This window comes from Solenopsis invicta, chromosome 12 (assembly GCF_016802725.1).
Source record: "Solenopsis invicta isolate M01_SB chromosome 12, UNIL_Sinv_3.0, whole genome shotgun sequence".
Lineage (NCBI taxonomy): Eukaryota > Metazoa > Arthropoda > Insecta > Hymenoptera > Formicidae > Solenopsis > Solenopsis invicta.
Genome location: NC_052675.1, coordinates 20,092,293 through 20,110,736, shown reverse-complemented (window position 1 = coordinate 20,110,736; position 18,444 = coordinate 20,092,293). Strand labels below are relative to the sequence as shown.

General features: G+C 34.9%; 1 protein-coding gene across 9 annotated transcripts; it reads left to right on the top strand.

Moving 5' to 3' along the window:
• The first annotated feature begins 94 nt into the window (after positions 1 to 94).
• On the top strand, positions 95 to 18,378 carry LOC105202660 (2-oxoglutarate dehydrogenase, mitochondrial). 9 transcript variants are annotated; one of them, XM_039455685.1, is made up of 17 exons: positions 100 to 230; positions 5,214 to 5,468; positions 5,689 to 5,898; positions 9,059 to 9,161; positions 10,312 to 10,374; positions 11,480 to 11,735; positions 12,047 to 12,281; positions 12,386 to 12,565; positions 12,963 to 13,143; positions 13,223 to 13,503; positions 13,574 to 13,802; positions 14,002 to 14,280; positions 14,481 to 14,659; positions 14,860 to 15,294; positions 15,363 to 15,517; positions 15,838 to 15,963; positions 16,474 to 18,378. In XM_039455685.1, the coding sequence occupies exons 2-17, from the start codon at positions 5,220 to 5,222 to the stop codon at positions 16,571 to 16,573; spliced, it is 3,261 nt and encodes a 1,086-aa protein (XP_039311619.1). In that variant the 5' UTR covers positions 100 to 230; positions 5,214 to 5,219; the 3' UTR covers positions 16,574 to 18,378. The 9 variants fall into 9 exon arrangements, with proteins under 9 accessions (XP_039311621.1, XP_011169567.1, XP_011169571.1 ...); XM_039455686.1 differs by lacking the exon at positions 100 to 230 and adding an exon at positions 2,925 to 3,095; XM_039455687.1 differs by lacking the exon at positions 15,838 to 15,963 and having other exon boundaries at positions 95 to 230.
• Positions 18,379 to 18,444: the final 66 nt, after the last annotated feature.

Below are 18,444 nucleotides of genomic sequence, written 5' to 3'. Positions count from 1 at the left end.
ATTGTGATGAATTCGCGCGCTCTATCACGTGACCGCGAGAAAGATCCTCGAACGTCGGAGCCAGCGCAAGCCAGCGGAGAGTATTGGACTTATTGGAGAGTATTTTTGGAGCGTGCACGCACGAACAGCACGGACGTGCAGTGGTTGGTGGCAGACAGTGAGTGGTAGAGCGAGGTGACAGCGAGTTGCAAATGGTGGACGGTGTATGACCCTCGTAGCGTTAACATCAGGTAGGCGAGCTCTCCCCGAGACGTCATCGGGACGTTAGGTCGCGTCGTGCCTTCCGTCCGACGTCCGGTGACATTGACGTGGTCGACGATCGTCGGCCGGTCGGTCGGCTGATCGATCGCCTTGCACGACGGCTGGGATTATCACTCGCGGTTACGTAAAAATTCGTCGCGGACCGAAAATAGTCACCTGACTCCGCGGTCCGCCTCCTCCTTCCTCTCTCCGTCACTCTGTCGCGCGGTCTTATCGAGACACAGGAAAAAAGGGGAAAAGAAAGAGAAACATTCGCGATAAGTGATCCGCCCGGCGTTGTCGGTCCTGGTCGGTCCCACACGCCTCGTGACGCAATCGCAACTAACCCGCCACTTTCGATAGACGGAGGAAGCGTGGTCGCGGAGTTCGTAGGTTAAGGTGCACGTCTGAGTGTCAGGACTGATTAAGACGGCGTTCGTCCTTCTCTCTCTCTCTCTCTTTCTCTCCCTCGTTTTTCCTCCTCTTCGCAGCGAAGATTGTGAATCACCGCATTTTCCGCGAATTATTAGAGGACTTCAATAAGCTTGTTGGCGGACTTGTTAGCGATCTCGTTACTCGTCAGCGACTTATTAACGCGTCATCCTCCGCCGCGTGCGGTTTGCGTGTAGTTCCGTTTCTCTCATCGTCAACGGCTCCATTCGCGATTCATTCTTTCTATCTCTGTTTTCCGAGCTACGACAGCGAATCCCTTTGTTTTGTAATCCTATGCGCTCTTATTGCTTTTTGACTTCCGCTCGCGGAAGCTCGGATGTCATATCGCTGTTGTGACCGTGAAAAGAGAAACTACAAATGCTCGTGTGTATTTGTGCTCGTGTGTATTTGTCGTCGTGAGAGATTAGTGGGACAAATTGGTACGAATATCACGATCTCGCGAAGAACGGCGAGGAGGAAAAGGACGAGGATATAAAGCGCGGTAAACGTAGGGACACGTGCTGCCAAAGGACGCCAATCGTACACGTGGTATGGCCGGTATGGCTGCTTTTCGCAACTCTCCCCTCTTGCCTCGATGATCCCGAGTATCTGGTTTCTCATCGTGAAAGCTTTCGAATGCTCGAAAAACGAAAACACGAAGCTATTTTTTATTAACGCTAAAATGACGAGAACATCCTAATTTAGTCCGATTATTCAAAATTTAGGTTATTCAAAACATATAATATGGATCATCAAACAAATTTTTAACGTTTTCTTTTTAAATTAAGTTTATCAAATAACAAAGTAAAATTTTTTTATGTAGAATTTTTTTTCTCTTAAATAAATTTCTAACTTAGGAAAAAGTTAATACATTGAAGTTTGTATTTTAAAAATAACTAGTTAAAGTTAAAAATAATACCATTTAAAATTAAGTTAAAAGTTATTAACTTTTTAATTAGTTACTATTCAATAACGTCAGCTTGCTATCTAGGTGATTGAATTAATTGTCGATAAAGTTAGTTGCAGAAAGATTTTTTGTCTATATATATATCTATTTCATAGAAAACTCCCTGTGAATTGAGAAATTTTCGTCTTATACGAATTATTCCTATTTTTTTTATTCCTTTTATTTCAGCGGATAAGAGCATGCCACGTGGCCGGAAAAAAACGAATGTGCAATCTCAGATCATATAATCTGCACAAGTGATCTCCGTCACGCAATATGTTACAGTAAAACGCAATATTCAGTAACAAATTTAAGAAATACGTACAATTATGATTTTAGAAAAATAATTAACTAATAAAATTGCTTATCTCGTTATCAATGCTTTTTGTTTAATTAAAATAGAGAAGAACAAAATAAATTAATATAATTAAAAATTAATATTTACCGTAAATCTAAATAGAAAGTTTTGAGAAAAAGGGTTGAATAAGTTAATGTATTTTTTTTTAATTAAATCAAAGTTAATGACTTATAACTTTAATTTATTTTTAAATTTAAAAATTACATAAACAAGAAACTAACTCAAACAGTTGCGTTAAGATTAAATTAAGTTCAATTAAAAGTTGATTTTAAAAAGTATTATTTATATTAAATTAGAGATTTCTTAGAAAGCCAATATGTAAATTAAATTTATATGAAATAACAAAGAAATATTTTTTTATATGATTTTTTTCTATTACATAGATCAATTTTTAACTTGAGAGAAAAATTAATAAATTAAAGTTTGTGTTTTGAAAATAACTAGTTAAAGTTAAAAATTAAATTATTTAAAAATAAGTTAAAAGTTATTAACTTTTTAACTACTCAACACTGAAAATACAAGAAGTAATCATTCATATGTTATGTAGTAAAATATGACCTTTTTTTATTTATTGCAATATGAAAACTAGAATGGTATTTTGAATTGCACATTTTTGTTCGTTTTTGTTAAGTTATATCATATGCGTTTGCTAGTAAAAGTATCGGTTGTCTCGTCTCTTAATATTCATCAGTAAAACTAATATAAAATTCCTACTAGTATACGTAATTACAGAGTTACTTTCAATATACGTCTGACGCGCGTAAATTCAAGTAACGGCGCGGCCGCGTTCTCAGAACCATCGACGTTCGCATCTGCATTTCTAGCTTGTGCGCGAGCTAACGCGTCAGTCAGGTATTATTCCCCACCTCCAGTCGTCGCGATCTCGCGGAGGCTCTCCTACGTAAGGAGACAGGGAGAGCCCGTCAGCCCGCAGTTTTTCCCGGTAGTCACATGTGCGTGAACGAGGCCAGCGATCGGCTGGGAGCGGATTCTCGAGACCGTCTTACCGCGTGTCGGTCGGGCTTTCAGCTAATTTTTCCCCGATTGTTTCTTATCTTCCACTGCTTTTCCGTATAACTCTGGACCTCGAGTAAAGGAATTCGAATAAGGCTGCTCAAGGTAAATGCTAGAGATGTGCGAATCAAAATTTTCTAACACTTGGATCGAATCATTGAAATATAACTTTTAATTAACAACATTATTGTGATGAGTAGACTTTCAATATGTAGATAATAAAAAGATTTCTGTGTAATAAAAATAATATTGATTACATGTAAAACATAAATATTAAAAATTATTTTAAATACAGTTTAAAATTGTATATGTGATATAAACCTCTTAGATTCGACAAGTTTTCGAATAGTTTTGAATTCGATTCATGAAGATCGAATTCGAATGAAATCTTACCTGTTTCCATTTATATTCTAAATTCGCACATCTCTGGTAAATGCGACACAATGTGTATTTTATAACGATAAAACTGTGGCGAGCTGCGAAGAAAGAGCGACCCGACTCGATGGCCTTCGTTGCTTAAGTTTTACTATGCGATTTTATGTACTGTGTTTGTGGTGAAAGGAGATATTAAGCTGAAAGAATTTTTCTACATGCTGCCTCATTACTTATCTCAATAGCCTTTGAATCGTGCAATCTGATCTCCGAAAAAAGGGGGCACGCGCATGACGTCAGATGTCCCGCCTTCTCGAGTGAATTGCCTTAATTGAGAAGCAGAGTCTAATTTGATTTTGCGCTGTTAAATAAATAATAATTTTTGAACATGATTATTGACAGGTATTTCGGAGTGATAATTAGTCTATACGTTCAAATTTGCTCTCAAGGTTTCAAGCTAATGTAGTGTCCTAAGTAAACATTCCAGAAATATGCTATAAATGTCCATAAGTATACAGCTATTTGAAATAAAATATGACCGTCTGGCTTCACGCAATAGTAAAATTTTTCTTTAGAAAAACAGTATTTTTTTCTTTTAGCAATAAAAAAAGGTAATGCTTCAAACTATTTTATCTTGGAATATCAGCGTTTCTGGCAGACGGAATGACATCTGTCAAAGCTTATCTGGAAGACTCGGCGAAGCCTTGATATCATAAACTTCGGTTGATTTGCCTGCGCACTACGCTTTTTAGCCTTTGCTCCGCTTTTCGAAGGAAGCACTTTAGACAGTGTTTTGCGATTCACCACAAATATATTGGCCGAAGAGTATTTTAACGTAATAATATGCAAATTCAAACTTACACAAACAAGTGGACGTTGAACGTGCTCTCTCAATAACATTTTTAAATTTTTCTGCAAAACATTTGTCGCGTATTTTTTTCTCGAACAACGTTACGCAATCTGGAAACTAGCCAGTTCTTGAAAATAGAACGGTAACGCCTCAATATTTATGATACGTTTATTGAAGCGCTGTGAGATATCTATAGAAATTTTACATGATATGAAAATTGATTATATCGATAATGTAAACGACATTTCCTTGAACAATCTTATGTAGTAATTTTTTATTAGAAATCTACGAGATTGTCTACAATAATTATACGTCAGTCACTTACCATATATAACTGATCGCGTATTAATTTCAAATTTTAAGTATTACATGTAACGACGCAATTATGTTTCCACACACACACACACACATACACACACTAGATAAAGCATAACGAATTCTATGAACACGTCTATACATTGACCGAGGTTTTATTTAACCTATGCACAAACAAGCGCGCATATATACGTATATTGCAACATATGAGAGTCTGCATATAAAGCCTAGATATATCAATCGTGCTTACACAATTGCAAAATGCGCCTTTGGTATTTCCCCGCGTTTCTTAGTAATCAATGAACATGACATGCAGGCAAAGTCTAGAATTTCAGTGATGCAATGAGAACAATGATAAGGCGACAGACTGCGAGAGATAAGGCCAGACGAATTAGATTGCACGCGTACAAGATTGGCTCAACATACAACGGCATTGCGCGCTTATCAAAGTTTATATCCCCATTAATGCTTCACGGTCGAGCGTCTGAAATGTTTAATTCGAATGCAAGCGCGGTCTTCAGACGCATATCCATTCGGTCGCTCGAGAAATTTAAATGGCGCGGAAAACATTAAGTATGCCTTATTCGTAACCAAGTTTACGCAGTTTATTAGCTTATTTGCATTTCTTTCGAATCGACGATATGGAAGTAAGATAAGATTCCGAATGACCTTCTACTGTGTTCCAGGTGAAAATGTATAAGGCAAGGACGGTATTCAGTGCGCTGGCCCCCTTGGCTCCGCGCATATGCGGGCCCGAAAGATACGCATCCTGGGTGGTCCGCAGTCATCCATTGACCAGGACCAGCCAAGTGATTTTTATCGAGCCCGCGCGCAAGTACAACAGCCGGGCGGCAACCGAGCCCTTCTTGAATGGCAGCTCCAGCTCTTACGTGGAAGAGATGTACAACGCGTGGCTGCAAGATCCGAACAGCGTGCATATAGTAAATAAACCTAATTGCATAAAGCGTTTATAAGAGTACAAGGTTCGAAATCAGTGTCTGTAGAGGAAATTAAAATAAAAAGTCCATTGTTAAGACAAGAATAGAACGTCACTATTTTCAGTACTGTCTTCTTTTGTAGAAGCTATTTAATTGTGCCGTTTGCTTATACTATAGATGGAAAGACTTTCCTTAAATTTATTTTACCTTTGTTTATTCGTAGTCATGGGATTCCTTCTTTCGAAACAGCACCGCTGGAGCTTCCCCAGGATTCGCGTATCAGGCACCACCATCCCTCGCTCCAAGTTACAATCAGGTACCACTCGGAGCGTTGTTGCCCCTGAGTGGCGGGACGCAACTCGGCCAGGCGCCCGTTAACGAAAAAATTATTGACGACCATCTAGCGGTGCAAGCTATTATTCGTTCTTATCAGGTATGATGTTCAATTTTGTTTGCTTTATCCTCTAGTATGAATTTCCACGTACTGCTCTTGCAAACAAGTATTTTTCACGTGACAATTTGTTTTCACGTGACACTCGTAATTTCATAGAAAATATGCAAGTGACAATAACTTTTAGTTATTGCCACTTATCACAATATTTTGCAAGAGATGATTGCTTTATTCAGTTATGTATAATTAGGTAACAAAATGAATAATTAAGTACAGTAAAAATTGCTTTTTTTAATATTGCTTTTATAGTAATACTTTAATTATTTAAAGATACTACTCTTTGATAATTTTCTGCTCCTGTCTCTATTATCTATAAAGATATACATTAATATTGTAATATTCTTTATTATTATATAACATGTCTAATAAATGGGAGCCTGGAGAAATCCGCTTTTAAATCATACTAAATTGATCCATTAAAATCTGCATGAATAAGATACATAATTTTTATTTTTAAATAGCGATATGTCACAGATATGGAAACATGGTTACATAAACGTTTTACAAAATTTTACGAATTCTTATTTCTCTGTCATTATCGAAACGAAAGCTATCTATTACGTATTACATTTTACGTTTTAAAATTGATTCATATATAACGAAAATTGTTATGGCATGCATGGATACAGCATACATACGTTAATGTACATGTATGCATGTAAATTCCACTGAACAAAGTATTTTCAAATTCTTTGTGTCCCAGTTTCATTTATATGGAATAGGTGAGAACGTTTCTTTTGGTAAAGATAACATACAATACATGTTACATGGGTTAGAATTTATGTCCATATAGTTATCGTATATATGTTTCTTTTGCGCGCATATAAACTTTCCGCGCAGTATTTGGATACGTCAATATGAGTCTGGGACATGAAATATTGTATGTCGTAATTTCTGCTCACTGTTAGGGGCTATCATGTGTGTTTCCAAATTTTCTGATGTTTGTCTCATATACTGTTAACACATGACTGTACGATAAACGCACTAAGTACAAAAGGCAAATATTATGAACGAATATTGCATAATAGCCTCAGTTTGAACGATTACACTAGTGGCTCACTGCATCTTCTGTTTCAAGCATGTCTTGCATTTTCATTTCTTTCTCAGCAAAAATAATAAGATTATTTAAATTAGAATTTTTGATGCCCTGATTTATCACCCTCTTTTGAATAAATTGGATACTTCTATCGAGGAAGAAGCAGCAGCACACTATTTCTAGTTTTATTAAAATTAGTTATTTGTAGTTATTTGTAACAATGAGTTGCAGCAATAATTCTATTTTATTTTGCTGTAGTTTAATTCTAGTTATGTGAAAAACAAAAGTGAATCCATTTCTTCGTTGTAGTAGATATCAATTTTTGATATATATGTTACAAGTATTAGAACGTATAAATACAATATTTGTTTGCCAGTTCCAATTGCTATATATAGCTGCGATATTGCTTCTTTTTTTTCTTAACTGTAACTATATGTAGTTGCGAGAGTAGACACAGTTTATATAAATGTGAGGTTTTTTTCGGGATTATCGCGTATAGGCCCGAGGTCACTTAGTTGCCGATCTGGACCCGCTGGGTATTATGCAAACAGACCTGATTCACACGCATTATGCCGCTCGCAAGGGGTCTCCAGAACAAGTGCTGCGACAGTATATGCTTGGTAAGGCTTCTTCCAAAGCATTTTCCAACGGGCTTTTGTTTTAAATACGCGTTTTCTTGCCATACGTGCCATACGTTTGAAGGTGTATGAGAATCGCATTGTACTGGTTTGGAGGATGTAGTGTATAAATGCGTATATATGCATCACAAATTATTCGGTACCAACGTTTACTGCAATTTCATTCAAAACGTCTTTTCTCAATGCGCATTCAGTAGTGTCATTTCACGTCAATCATCTTTGCACATTAACATCTGTCTTGCTGAAAGAATTTTTCTGCTCTTGCATAAAATTACAAGCATCTCTTTTAAAAATAGTTGCAAAAACTGTATATAATCTTATTTAACGCAATTCTTGGCGACACAACGTTAAAACAATCTTAATGATTTTTTTTTCTCTACAACGTATGGAACGTATTTTTAAATTTTGTTAAAGTAAGATCTCTATAAAGAAATGAAAAAGAGCAATTTATTATTTTATATATTTTTGGAATTAATATTTTTAATTTTTTAATTTTTGAAAATTTTGTTTATTAATATTAAAAATATCTTATAATTTTATCTTATTTTTAATAGTAGTTAGAAAGAATTATATAAAGCTCAATATTACATATATTAGACAAAGAGAAGATATTTAGCGAGTCTTGTATTGTGAACAAACTTATATATATACTGATACTGAAAATGTTCGAGAAAACATTGTATTCATTTTAGGAATCATAGAAATGATACGCCCCATTTTTTCATAATAATCAATAATTTAATCGAACGTCGCAATTCGAATGTTCGTGTACATGCAGGCATTATCGATTGATGACATTTATCATTATGCATTCATCGCGTTTATATTTGACAGAGAGTAAAAAATAAATAAATTATAGATACACTTACGTTATCCGATAATATACAAGTAAAATGTTAGAGGTAAGGATAAAGAAATTTCTGTTGACTTTGCATGTATAATTTGTATATGTTTTTATATATGTATTGCTTTCGAACACTTGCACATATTTTCCGTCTAGCATGCTTGCCTTTTTCAAATATATACACACTAACACGCGCAATTATTTCTCCTTGTGTAAGTTACGATAAATAAGGGGATGTCTGAGCCAACACTTTTATCAGTCTTTAATTAATTAAACTGATCATATAACGCATAATTGAACTGATGATATAACGCATTAATAATAGTAATAATAATAATGATAGGGAAGCTAAGGAGCAGATAACACATTCTCAAATGTTAAGATGTTAGCTTCGTATTTTAATGTGCGCATTTAATGTCAATTACTGTGATATGATGTTTTTCTTAGAAAGCATAACGATAACTTGCATCAAGCACTCTGTGTTATCTTTGTTTATGATGCACCTATTCTTTGAAAGAGTAGAACATCAAGCACAGTAATTTATATTTTGATTAAATGTACTTAAATCAAAATGAGAATTTTGAAAACTATTTGGTTCGCATGAATGTGGCATTAAATTGACAGATTCGTGGCCATCATATCGCTAAATTGGATCCACTCGGCATCAACAGCGCTGATCTTGATGATAGACATCCGCAAGAATTACTCTATACCCATTATTCATTCGGTAAGCTTAATTGAACGTGTCTCAGTAAATAGAAAAGAGTAAACTGTAAAAAGATTGACTCTCGAACAAAAATGCATCATTGATGCATTTTGAAACTAGTAATGAGAAAGTATAACATATTTCTTAAGAGACTAAAAACGAACAAAATCGATCAATGTTTATGTGCAAATGCAGCTTTTACAGAGCAAAGTTCCATTTGCTCATAATACAATTGACTATTCGATAAATTAAATAACTCGTTTGTAATTAATAGTGATTATAAGTTATTTAGCAAGACGTTTTACATAACAAGTCATATAATGGAAAAGCGGAATAAGTTTTAATCAAGTCTTCATTAGCCGTAAGTTAGATAAAATTTTTTATCTAAATTGGGACTGATGAAGACTAAAGACTTAATTAAGTTTAAATTTGTTCCACTATCCGCTATATACATCATGTTATATAAATTACCAAGTAAACTTATAGTTGTTATTAATTATATAAAAACTTCTTATTTTGCTCGTTTTTGCTGCTTAAGGAATATGCTTTGTTAAGAAACATATTACACTTTATTATTACAATAAGGAGCTGGACTTTTATATTGGACTAGTAATTATATTCGTAAAAACTAATCAATAACGCAATCGTCACTATGTATTATCAAGTATTTTCTCAAGTAATTAATTTTCCGTATAAAACTTATTTACAGGCTGTTATTGCATTTAATTTCTTCTCTCATGTTTAATTTAAATATAGATAAGTAAATATTTTAATCTATTAAGTAGTTTATACACATGGAACCACAATGTAAAGTTTTGCCTCACGTTGTTAATTCACCACGTTAATAATTCAATTTATCGCTTCAACTCTTTCAGCATTGCACTTTTCCATAACTCTATTTTTATTCTCTTTATCACGCGAGCGTAACTATTGATATCATCGATACAAAAAAAAAAAAAAAAAACAGATTATCACTGAAAGATAAAATGTGCAACACGTTTAATTAGTATAATCAGAGATCTATAAAGGTTTATTGATAAATTTATTAAATTTCCTGATTCGTTTTATTACGAGCAAGTATAAGCTGAATGCAACGGATAGTGAGTAAAGAAGCCAAATCCTGGGGATTAATATCCGATCCGATTGTTGAGTTTGAGTGTAATGTCCACAGGAAAGAGACCACGCACTACTTTCTCGCAGGAACTCCAATACCGAGTAGCTGTCCTAATGAAAAGTATGTAGTAATCGCCGCCCAGACCGTGGGAATACCCTGTAAAGTTCTATCTTACTTACGCTAGCATCTAATGGGAGACACCGGTTCATGTTGGGTTTGCACTGAATCAGAGTAATTTTCTACCGAAAGCCTATACACAGGTGCTTGGGTTCTTCTGCGTAAACTTGTACCTCGACTATGTAAAGATATTCACAGGCAACAAGTAGTTTTCAAACGTCTTCCGCGGAGGAATTGGAGGAGGGACTTTCCGATAGCACGAATATCTTAATATAGATGAACTTTAAATACGGATGTGCAAAAAAGAAATTAGTTTTGTTCCTCTTTTACTTTCTCTCTTTTTAAATTGGAGTGTGTTGCGTATATTATCTCTGACAACTTTCTAACACGTATTTTATTTCCTTTTGTCTACGTTGTGTTTCTCACTGCATTTTATATTGTCTCATTTGCTGTATAATTTACATCTCTTTCTAATTTGTTTTTTAAATGGTTGATTCAATGGTGGTTGTTGTTTGAACTAACGATGCTTTACTTAAGCTCACGGCTTTTCTTCTGCATCAAAGAACTTTGTTTTTCTTTCAATTTAATATTTGTTTGCACTGTCGTGCGTATAGCGATATGTTGTGATCATCGGTATCCTTACGTATCTCTCAAAAGTATACTGCATGTTCGTGTCAGCAGACACCATCTTGCAATATGTGAACATTATTTAAAAAGTATTTACACATGCAATGTATATTAAATATTTTTTCATGAACTAAAAATTATTCTTGGATCTCATATTAAAAAGATTGAGAGAAGTAATTGCTGTTGAAAATAGAGAGTTTTTTAAGCGCTATGTAAGAGGCACATTTTCAGTATCAGTTTTAAATGGAATAAAAAAAAAAAATATACATATTCCAACAGTTTAACTCATTATACAAGATTATATTTTGATTACATATTTATGGTAAATGGATTATTTTACAATTAAATATATACGAAATAAATATGCGCGATGTACTTAATATTTGAGTGTAATATAGGTATGTAAGGACAATAGCAGTATTTTTTGATAGTAAGTGCTCCGAATAAAACACATATTTTTTATTCCAAATACTTAATACAGAGGAGTCGGATATGGATCGTGTTTTCAAATTGCCATCCACCACGTTTATCGGTGGCAAGGAGAAATCGTTGCCGTTACGTGAGATCTTGAAACGGCTTGAGGCCGCTTACTGCGGTCACATCGGTGTCGAGTTCATGTTCATCAACTCCTTGGAGCAATGCAATTGGATCAGGCAAAAAATGGAAACACCCGGAATCATGGAAGTGACGAATGACGAGAAGAGGCTCATTTTAGCCAGATTGACACGCGCAACTGGGTAATAACACCTGTGCTAATCAAATATTTAACTTTCAAAAAGTAATGTCAACTTTAAAATTAAAATTTTTTAGAAAAATTCAAGTCTTCTGTTTAATTCCTGTTAATGTTTTTTTATTTTAATTTGTTTTGATATAAAATATAAAATTTATATTCAGAAGGCACTTTTTTCTAAAATATCTTTTTAAAGAAAAATTATGTTACGACATGTAAACGTGGCAAAATATGGAATTTAGGTTCTCAATTTTTCATTGTGTTTGCTTAATGTTAATGTCCTTATTGTTAGCGAATGTTTTTTCATCTGAATCATAGATTCGAGGCATTCTTGGCGCGCAAATGGTCTTCAGAGAAGAGATTCGGTTTGGAGGGTTGCGAAATTTTGATTCCGGCTATGAAACAAGTGATCGATAAGTCCACGGAACTGGGAGTCGAGTCGATTGTTATGGGTATGCCTCACCGTGGTCGTCTTAATGTTCTCGCTAATGTCTGTCGTAAGCCGCTGAGTCAAATTTTCACACAGTTTGCTGCTCTCGAAGCCGCTGACGATGTAAGCAAAAATGAATCGCGCTTTTTAGCTGTGTAGAAAGTGTACTTTGCTATTGCAGCTAGTTAAGTGATCCGAAAATTCTGGTAACGATTAAATGATTTCAGGGTTCCGGCGATGTGAAATATCACTTGGGCACGTATATAGAACGTCTTAATCGGGTGACGAACAAAAACATTCGTCTCGCCGTAGTTGCAAATCCATCGCATTTGGAGGCCTGTGATCCGGTGGTTCAAGGCAAAACACGCGCCGAGCAATTTTACCGTGGCGACGGTGAAGGCAAAAAAGTAAGCAATTGCAATATCAATACAATTCTACCTTGAATACTTTTTATAATTATTAAATCATTATATTATGTGGCAATGAGCGGTCTAAATAAGGAGAAATGACTTTAATATTTATCGCGACGACATAACAATTTCAATATCATACATAACGCACTAGCATTAAGATTCAGTTATGATCAAATAAAGCTCATCTTTAATTAATTTTGTTTTTACATATTAATCTAAATTTTATTATTATTTAAAATTTGAATTATGAGATTCAAATCGGTTAGTTATGAAAATAATTAAATATTATCGATTATTTGATATCTTCATTATAATATATATGGTACAATTATACAATCTTGATTGTAAATAATAATTTATTTTGATGAGTATAATTGTACGTATACTCCAGGTTATGTCTATTCTTCTTCACGGAGATGCTGCGTTCTGCGGTCAAGGCATTGTGTTCGAAACAATGCATCTGTCTGACCTACCCGACTACACCACTCACGGTACTATCCATATTGTTGTGAATAATCAGATCGGTTTTACTACCGACCCGAGGCATTCACGATCGTCGCCGTACTGCACTGGTTAGTATTCACTAGCAAGAATCGAGTCTTGAATTTTATTTTCTAATGATATTAATTATCGTGAATTTTTATTTATCAGATGTTGCCCGAGTGGTAAACGCACCTATCTTCCACGTGAATTCCGACGATCCCGAAGCAGTGATGCACGTGTGCAAGGTAGCAGCAGAATGGAGAGCCACTTTCCACAAGGACGTCGTAATTGATTTAGTCTCCTACAGGCGCAACGGTCACAATGAGATTGACGAGCCGATGTTTACACAGCCTCTGATGTACCGTAAGATCAGGAACACTCTGTCAGCTCTCGACAAATATGCCAACACACTGATAGAAAATAATGTTGTTACTCCTGAAGAAGTTAAGGTGCGAAGTCACATATATGCAATATATTTTAGATAATTATTTTTACAATAAAAGCGACTATTCCTTATAGGATGTCAAAGCCAAATACGAGAAGATCTGCGAGGAGGCATATAACAACGCCAGGCAGGAAACACATATTAAGTACAAAGATTGGTTGGATTCACCATGGTCCGGTTTCTTCGAGGGAAAAGATCCGTTGAAGGTTTCGCCCACTGGTATCAAGGAAGATACGCTTGTACATATTGGCAAGAAATTTTCGTCGCCGCCGCCAAATGCCGCTGAGTTTATAATTCACAAGGGTGAGTATAATAGTGTTAGAAGATACATTTTTCTCTGTGAAAGATATCAAATGGAAGGAATCAGAAATAAAATGTAAGAGAACATACAAAAATATAAAAATATATTTAAAAAATTTATTTTATAAATGTATGCAGCAATATGTAATTTATATAATGTAACTAGGGCAAATACAGTAATTATTTTTTATACGTTTTACAGGTATCGAGCGTATTTTGAAGTCTCGCATGGAAATGATTGAGGCTAGAACCGTTGACTGGGCTCTTGGCGAAGCAATGGCTTTTGGATCTCTCCTGAAGGAAGGTATTCACGTTCGTTTGTCAGGCCAGGATGTGGAGAGAGGCACATTCTCTCACAGGCATCACGTGCTGCATCATCAAACTGTTGATAAGGCAACTTATAGACCACTCTGCTACTTGTATCCTGATCAAGCACCTTACACAGTATGCAACAGTTCCTTGTCTGAATTTGGTGTCCTCGGTAAGATTGTAGTTTTTATAATTCTGAAACAATTATGAGTATATTCTACATTCTAAAATGTACTGATTGTATTGAAAAATTACAACTTTTGCGAACTATAGATTTTTAGTATTATTAGTACATTTATAATGCACCATGTGTATTAAGTGCCTTATCATTTTTATTCGTGTTTTAAATATTAAAATTTACTGCAATTACAGGGTTTGAGCTGGGTTACTCAATGACGAATCCTAATGCGTTGGTATGTTGGGAAGCTCAGTTCGGAGACTTCAACAATACGGCTCAATGTATAATTGATCAGTTCATCAGCAGCGGTCAAGCCAAATGGGTTAGACAATCCGGACTTGTTATGTTACAACCACACGGTCTTGAAGGAATGGTAAATTCATTTATTTTTAAATTATAAAATTATTTTACAATTTTTTTATAATTTACTCCTTAAAATACGAAATATGAGTTTTAAACATTTCAAATTTTAAAAAGTAAATTATATTGTAATTTAATATCTCTTGTTCTACTAACAACTCAATATAATATTATTGATTTATGCTTAAATTTGCATTCTCTTTTTTTTTATAGGGTCCCGAGCACTCCAGTGCTCGTCTGGAGCGTTTCCTTCAGATGTCCGCCGATGATCCGGATTATTTCCCACCAGAAAGTGAGGAATTTGCTGTTCGTCAGCTGCACGATAGCAACTGGATCGTCGCCAACTGCAGCACGCCGGCTAATTACTTCCACATTCTACGAAGGCAAATCGCGCTACCGTTCAGAAAACCATTGATCTTGATGACACCGAAGTCGCTACTTCGTCATCCGGAGGCTAAATCTAATTTCGACATGATGCTAGAAGACACGCAGTTCCTCAGAGTGATACCCGAGGAAGGTGTAGCGGCTCAAAATCCTAACGGTGTCAAGAAATTACTGTTTTGCTCTGGAAAGGTCTATTATGATCTGAAAAAAGCACGCGCGGAACAAAAGCTGGACGACAAAATCGCGATCGCGAGATTGGAACAGGTCAGTCATCAATTTTGAAATAAATTCTTGTCTCAATATTTTAATCGATTTTTTTTATCCTACTATAGATCTCGCCCTTCCCGTATGACCTTGTCAAAAATGAAGCTGCTAAGTATCCCAATGCGGAATTGGTATGGTCTCAGGAGGAACATAAGAATCAAGGTGCATGGACTTATGTGCAGCCTAGATTCCATACGGCGCTTAATGGCACCCGAAACGTAGTGTAAGTATCAAAATAAACTAAAAAAAATGTATGTGTGTGTGTATGTGTATGAATGCACCTGTGTTACACTATGTTGCGTTTCATTTTTTTCATCTCTAGCTGTTCACACGGCCCACTTTTTTTATTTTGTCGCGACAATGAACGCGACGCGCCAAAATTTTGCAATCGATATTCTTATTCAAAGTAACGCACGTTACTTTTATTTCTTTTTAAGCTATTTTTTTATCTTTTTATAAGTTATAAACTGAACAGACAATTATGTTTTTTTTTTCTATATGTTTAATGAAAATGAAATGAAAAATTTGGGCCGTGTGTTGCAGTAGCTCAGATACGAGTGGTCAAGGGTGGTTGGCCGGTTTGTTCTCTTCACCCAAACCGACCAAAACCACAACTGTGTCAGAGCCGCAGTCAACGGAATCTACTGAACCAAAGCAAAGAACAGTGAGGTAATATCAGTGAGATGATCGATGGAAAAATGTCTTATTTAATAGAAAATTACCAATTTTTATTTTGTTATGTTTGTTTCTTAGCTTTATTATGTTTGTTTCTTGCCTTTTAACCATTTATTAATTTTTATTTAGATATAAGCTATTTGTTTTGCAAAGTCAAGAATGTTTTTGAATTATTATTTCTATTTGTGATTATTACTGTGAATATATTATAATTTTTATTTATATTAAATTATTAAATATTATTTAAAAAATTTATTAATTGTAATATATTAAAAATATTGCAATTATATTAAAATATGAATAAAATAATTATATATGAATTTAATGAATTGTTATAAACTTATATTGTTGTTACGATAATGTTTACATTTCGAGTTTGTCAAGTAGTTCCAAAGTGGTTCTTTCAGTAGGAGTTGACTGATATATTGTTAATGTGTCGTAAATATATCATTTTTAAAACATTCTTAAAATTGCATATCTTAAGTTGTAATATTCATAATTTAGGTACGCTGGACGTCCCACTGCATCATCACCCGCCACTGGCAGCAAAATGCAACACCTCAAGGAACTCAAAGAGCTACTCGATGACTCCCTCAGCTTTTAATGATCCTTTATAGTACCATGTGTAGAACTGAAAGTTTATTTATTTTTCTCATGTCTTAATGTATTCATTACTACAATTTTGTGTCCTGCTCGACATACACCACAGAACAGAGATTACACCGTAGTCATTTAAACGATTTCTTTGTATTGACGATTTCTACATTTAAGTTCGTACACGCGCACGAATGTTTTACGCTCATCCATTCGGAAGTAGTAATCTTTATTTTCTCCTTGTTTATTATTTATTTCTTTTTTCTCCATTGACGCATGTGTACACATGTACACAGTTTGCTTGCAAAATACAAGCTGAACTGTGATAGTTTTCAATTAATATTTATTGAATATCGATTACTAATTTACGATTTTTCAACTATAGCTAAACTCATGCTACGATTAATTGCTCATCTATATGTGTATTTCATTCTTTGATTTATGTTTGGATGTGAATTTTATGCGTTTCCTCTTAATTGTCGATGCGGTTTTACGTGTCTGAATGATATGCTTAATGCGTACGATGGGTTCAGTAGAAATTTAGATGTGTATCAGTTTTACAGATGTATATATATATATATATATATATATATATATATATATATATATATATATATGCGTATGTATATATATTTAAACGAACATAAAAAAGAAACTTGCTAGTCCATTGATTTACGTGAATGTGAAACACTCGTGCGCCTTGTCCTCTGTACTTCAACCTGTTTGTACTTTATTCTGAATTAATTTCGTGAAGTCGATAAAGGAAAAGTATTATTAATTTATGCAATGTTACGCAGCGCGTACATTTTAACGTGTAACAGTCCTGTAGTACACTTTGAGCCGAAGAAACTGTCCATGGCAAAGGGCTACCGAGTACATACATGGCCAATTTTTTTTCTAATTTATTTATGCGCCATGAGACGGTTGCCAATCACTTTAATTTTTTATCGTCGCTGTTTTTATAAAAAATTAAATGGATTGGCTGATTATGCGAACGCGCTCTTGACGCGCGAAAGCAGCGAGACGTAGCACTAATCCCTCGAGCTCTGTGTCTCGTCTTGGTCTCGGTTGTACTGACACGATATCAAGTAATAAAAATGCATCCAAATTCGGATTCTCTCATCCGATCTCGGTTTGAACTTTGAAGCGTATCACGATCGAGACCCTAGTGCTACCCCATGGGCAGTGTCAACGGATACAGCTCAGTAAAGAGTGTTGAGAGTAGAAAACAAATTAGTGTTATATCTAATAATGTCTAGGAATTAATTTTAATGATAATTTAGTCGGGAAGAAACCGTGGCTCACGTGGGCCGCACGCGTAGCGAAGGTGCGTAGTATTTAATATTCTTCTAGTTGTACCGTTTAAAAGATGGGACGCGCGAACGAAGAAATTTATTTTGAAAAGCTATACCGTTGCAGCATCTTTACGTTGATCGGAAGAGAGCAATGTATCGTAATGTGTTTTGTATTGTCAGAATGAGAGTTTACAGTCGGTGATGAGAAAGCAATCTTGTTATTTTGCTTGATGCGTATGAAACGATTAGTTGTGTAATATCTCTATCGATTCAGCACGATATTAATATTAGACATTTCAACAAAAGCCACACAGTACCTACCGTTCTACTTGTTCCTATCTGTTATATTATCGTGTGCGTATTTATAGCAGTAATACTGACACACGTGTGCTTAAAAAAAATTTGTTGTCAAACAAATAATGTCTGACGCTTACAAATTTCACTTAGCAAATATCCTTGATATTACACCCGATATTGTAGTATCTTATTGCTGGTTGAATTAAATTGTCTCATCGTCTCACGTGTCTGGTTAATGTTACCCCTTTCACTAGTTCACGTAATAGTTTCTGGGAAAACAATCGAAAAG

Excerpts from the sequence above, each read along its gene's own strand:
- LOC105202660 (XM_039455685.1), top strand. The coding sequence starts at position 5,220 with ATGTATAAGGCAAGGACGGTATTCAGTGCGCTGGCCCCCTTGGCTCCG. Across the intron at positions 12,282-12,385 it reads CTCTCGAAGCCGCTGACGAT|GGTTCCGGCGATGTGAAATA; the intron begins GTAAGCAAAAAT and ends AAATGATTTCAG. Across the intron at positions 13,803-14,001 it reads TGAGTTTATAATTCACAAGG|GTATCGAGCGTATTTTGAAG; the intron begins GTGAGTATAATA and ends TACGTTTTACAG.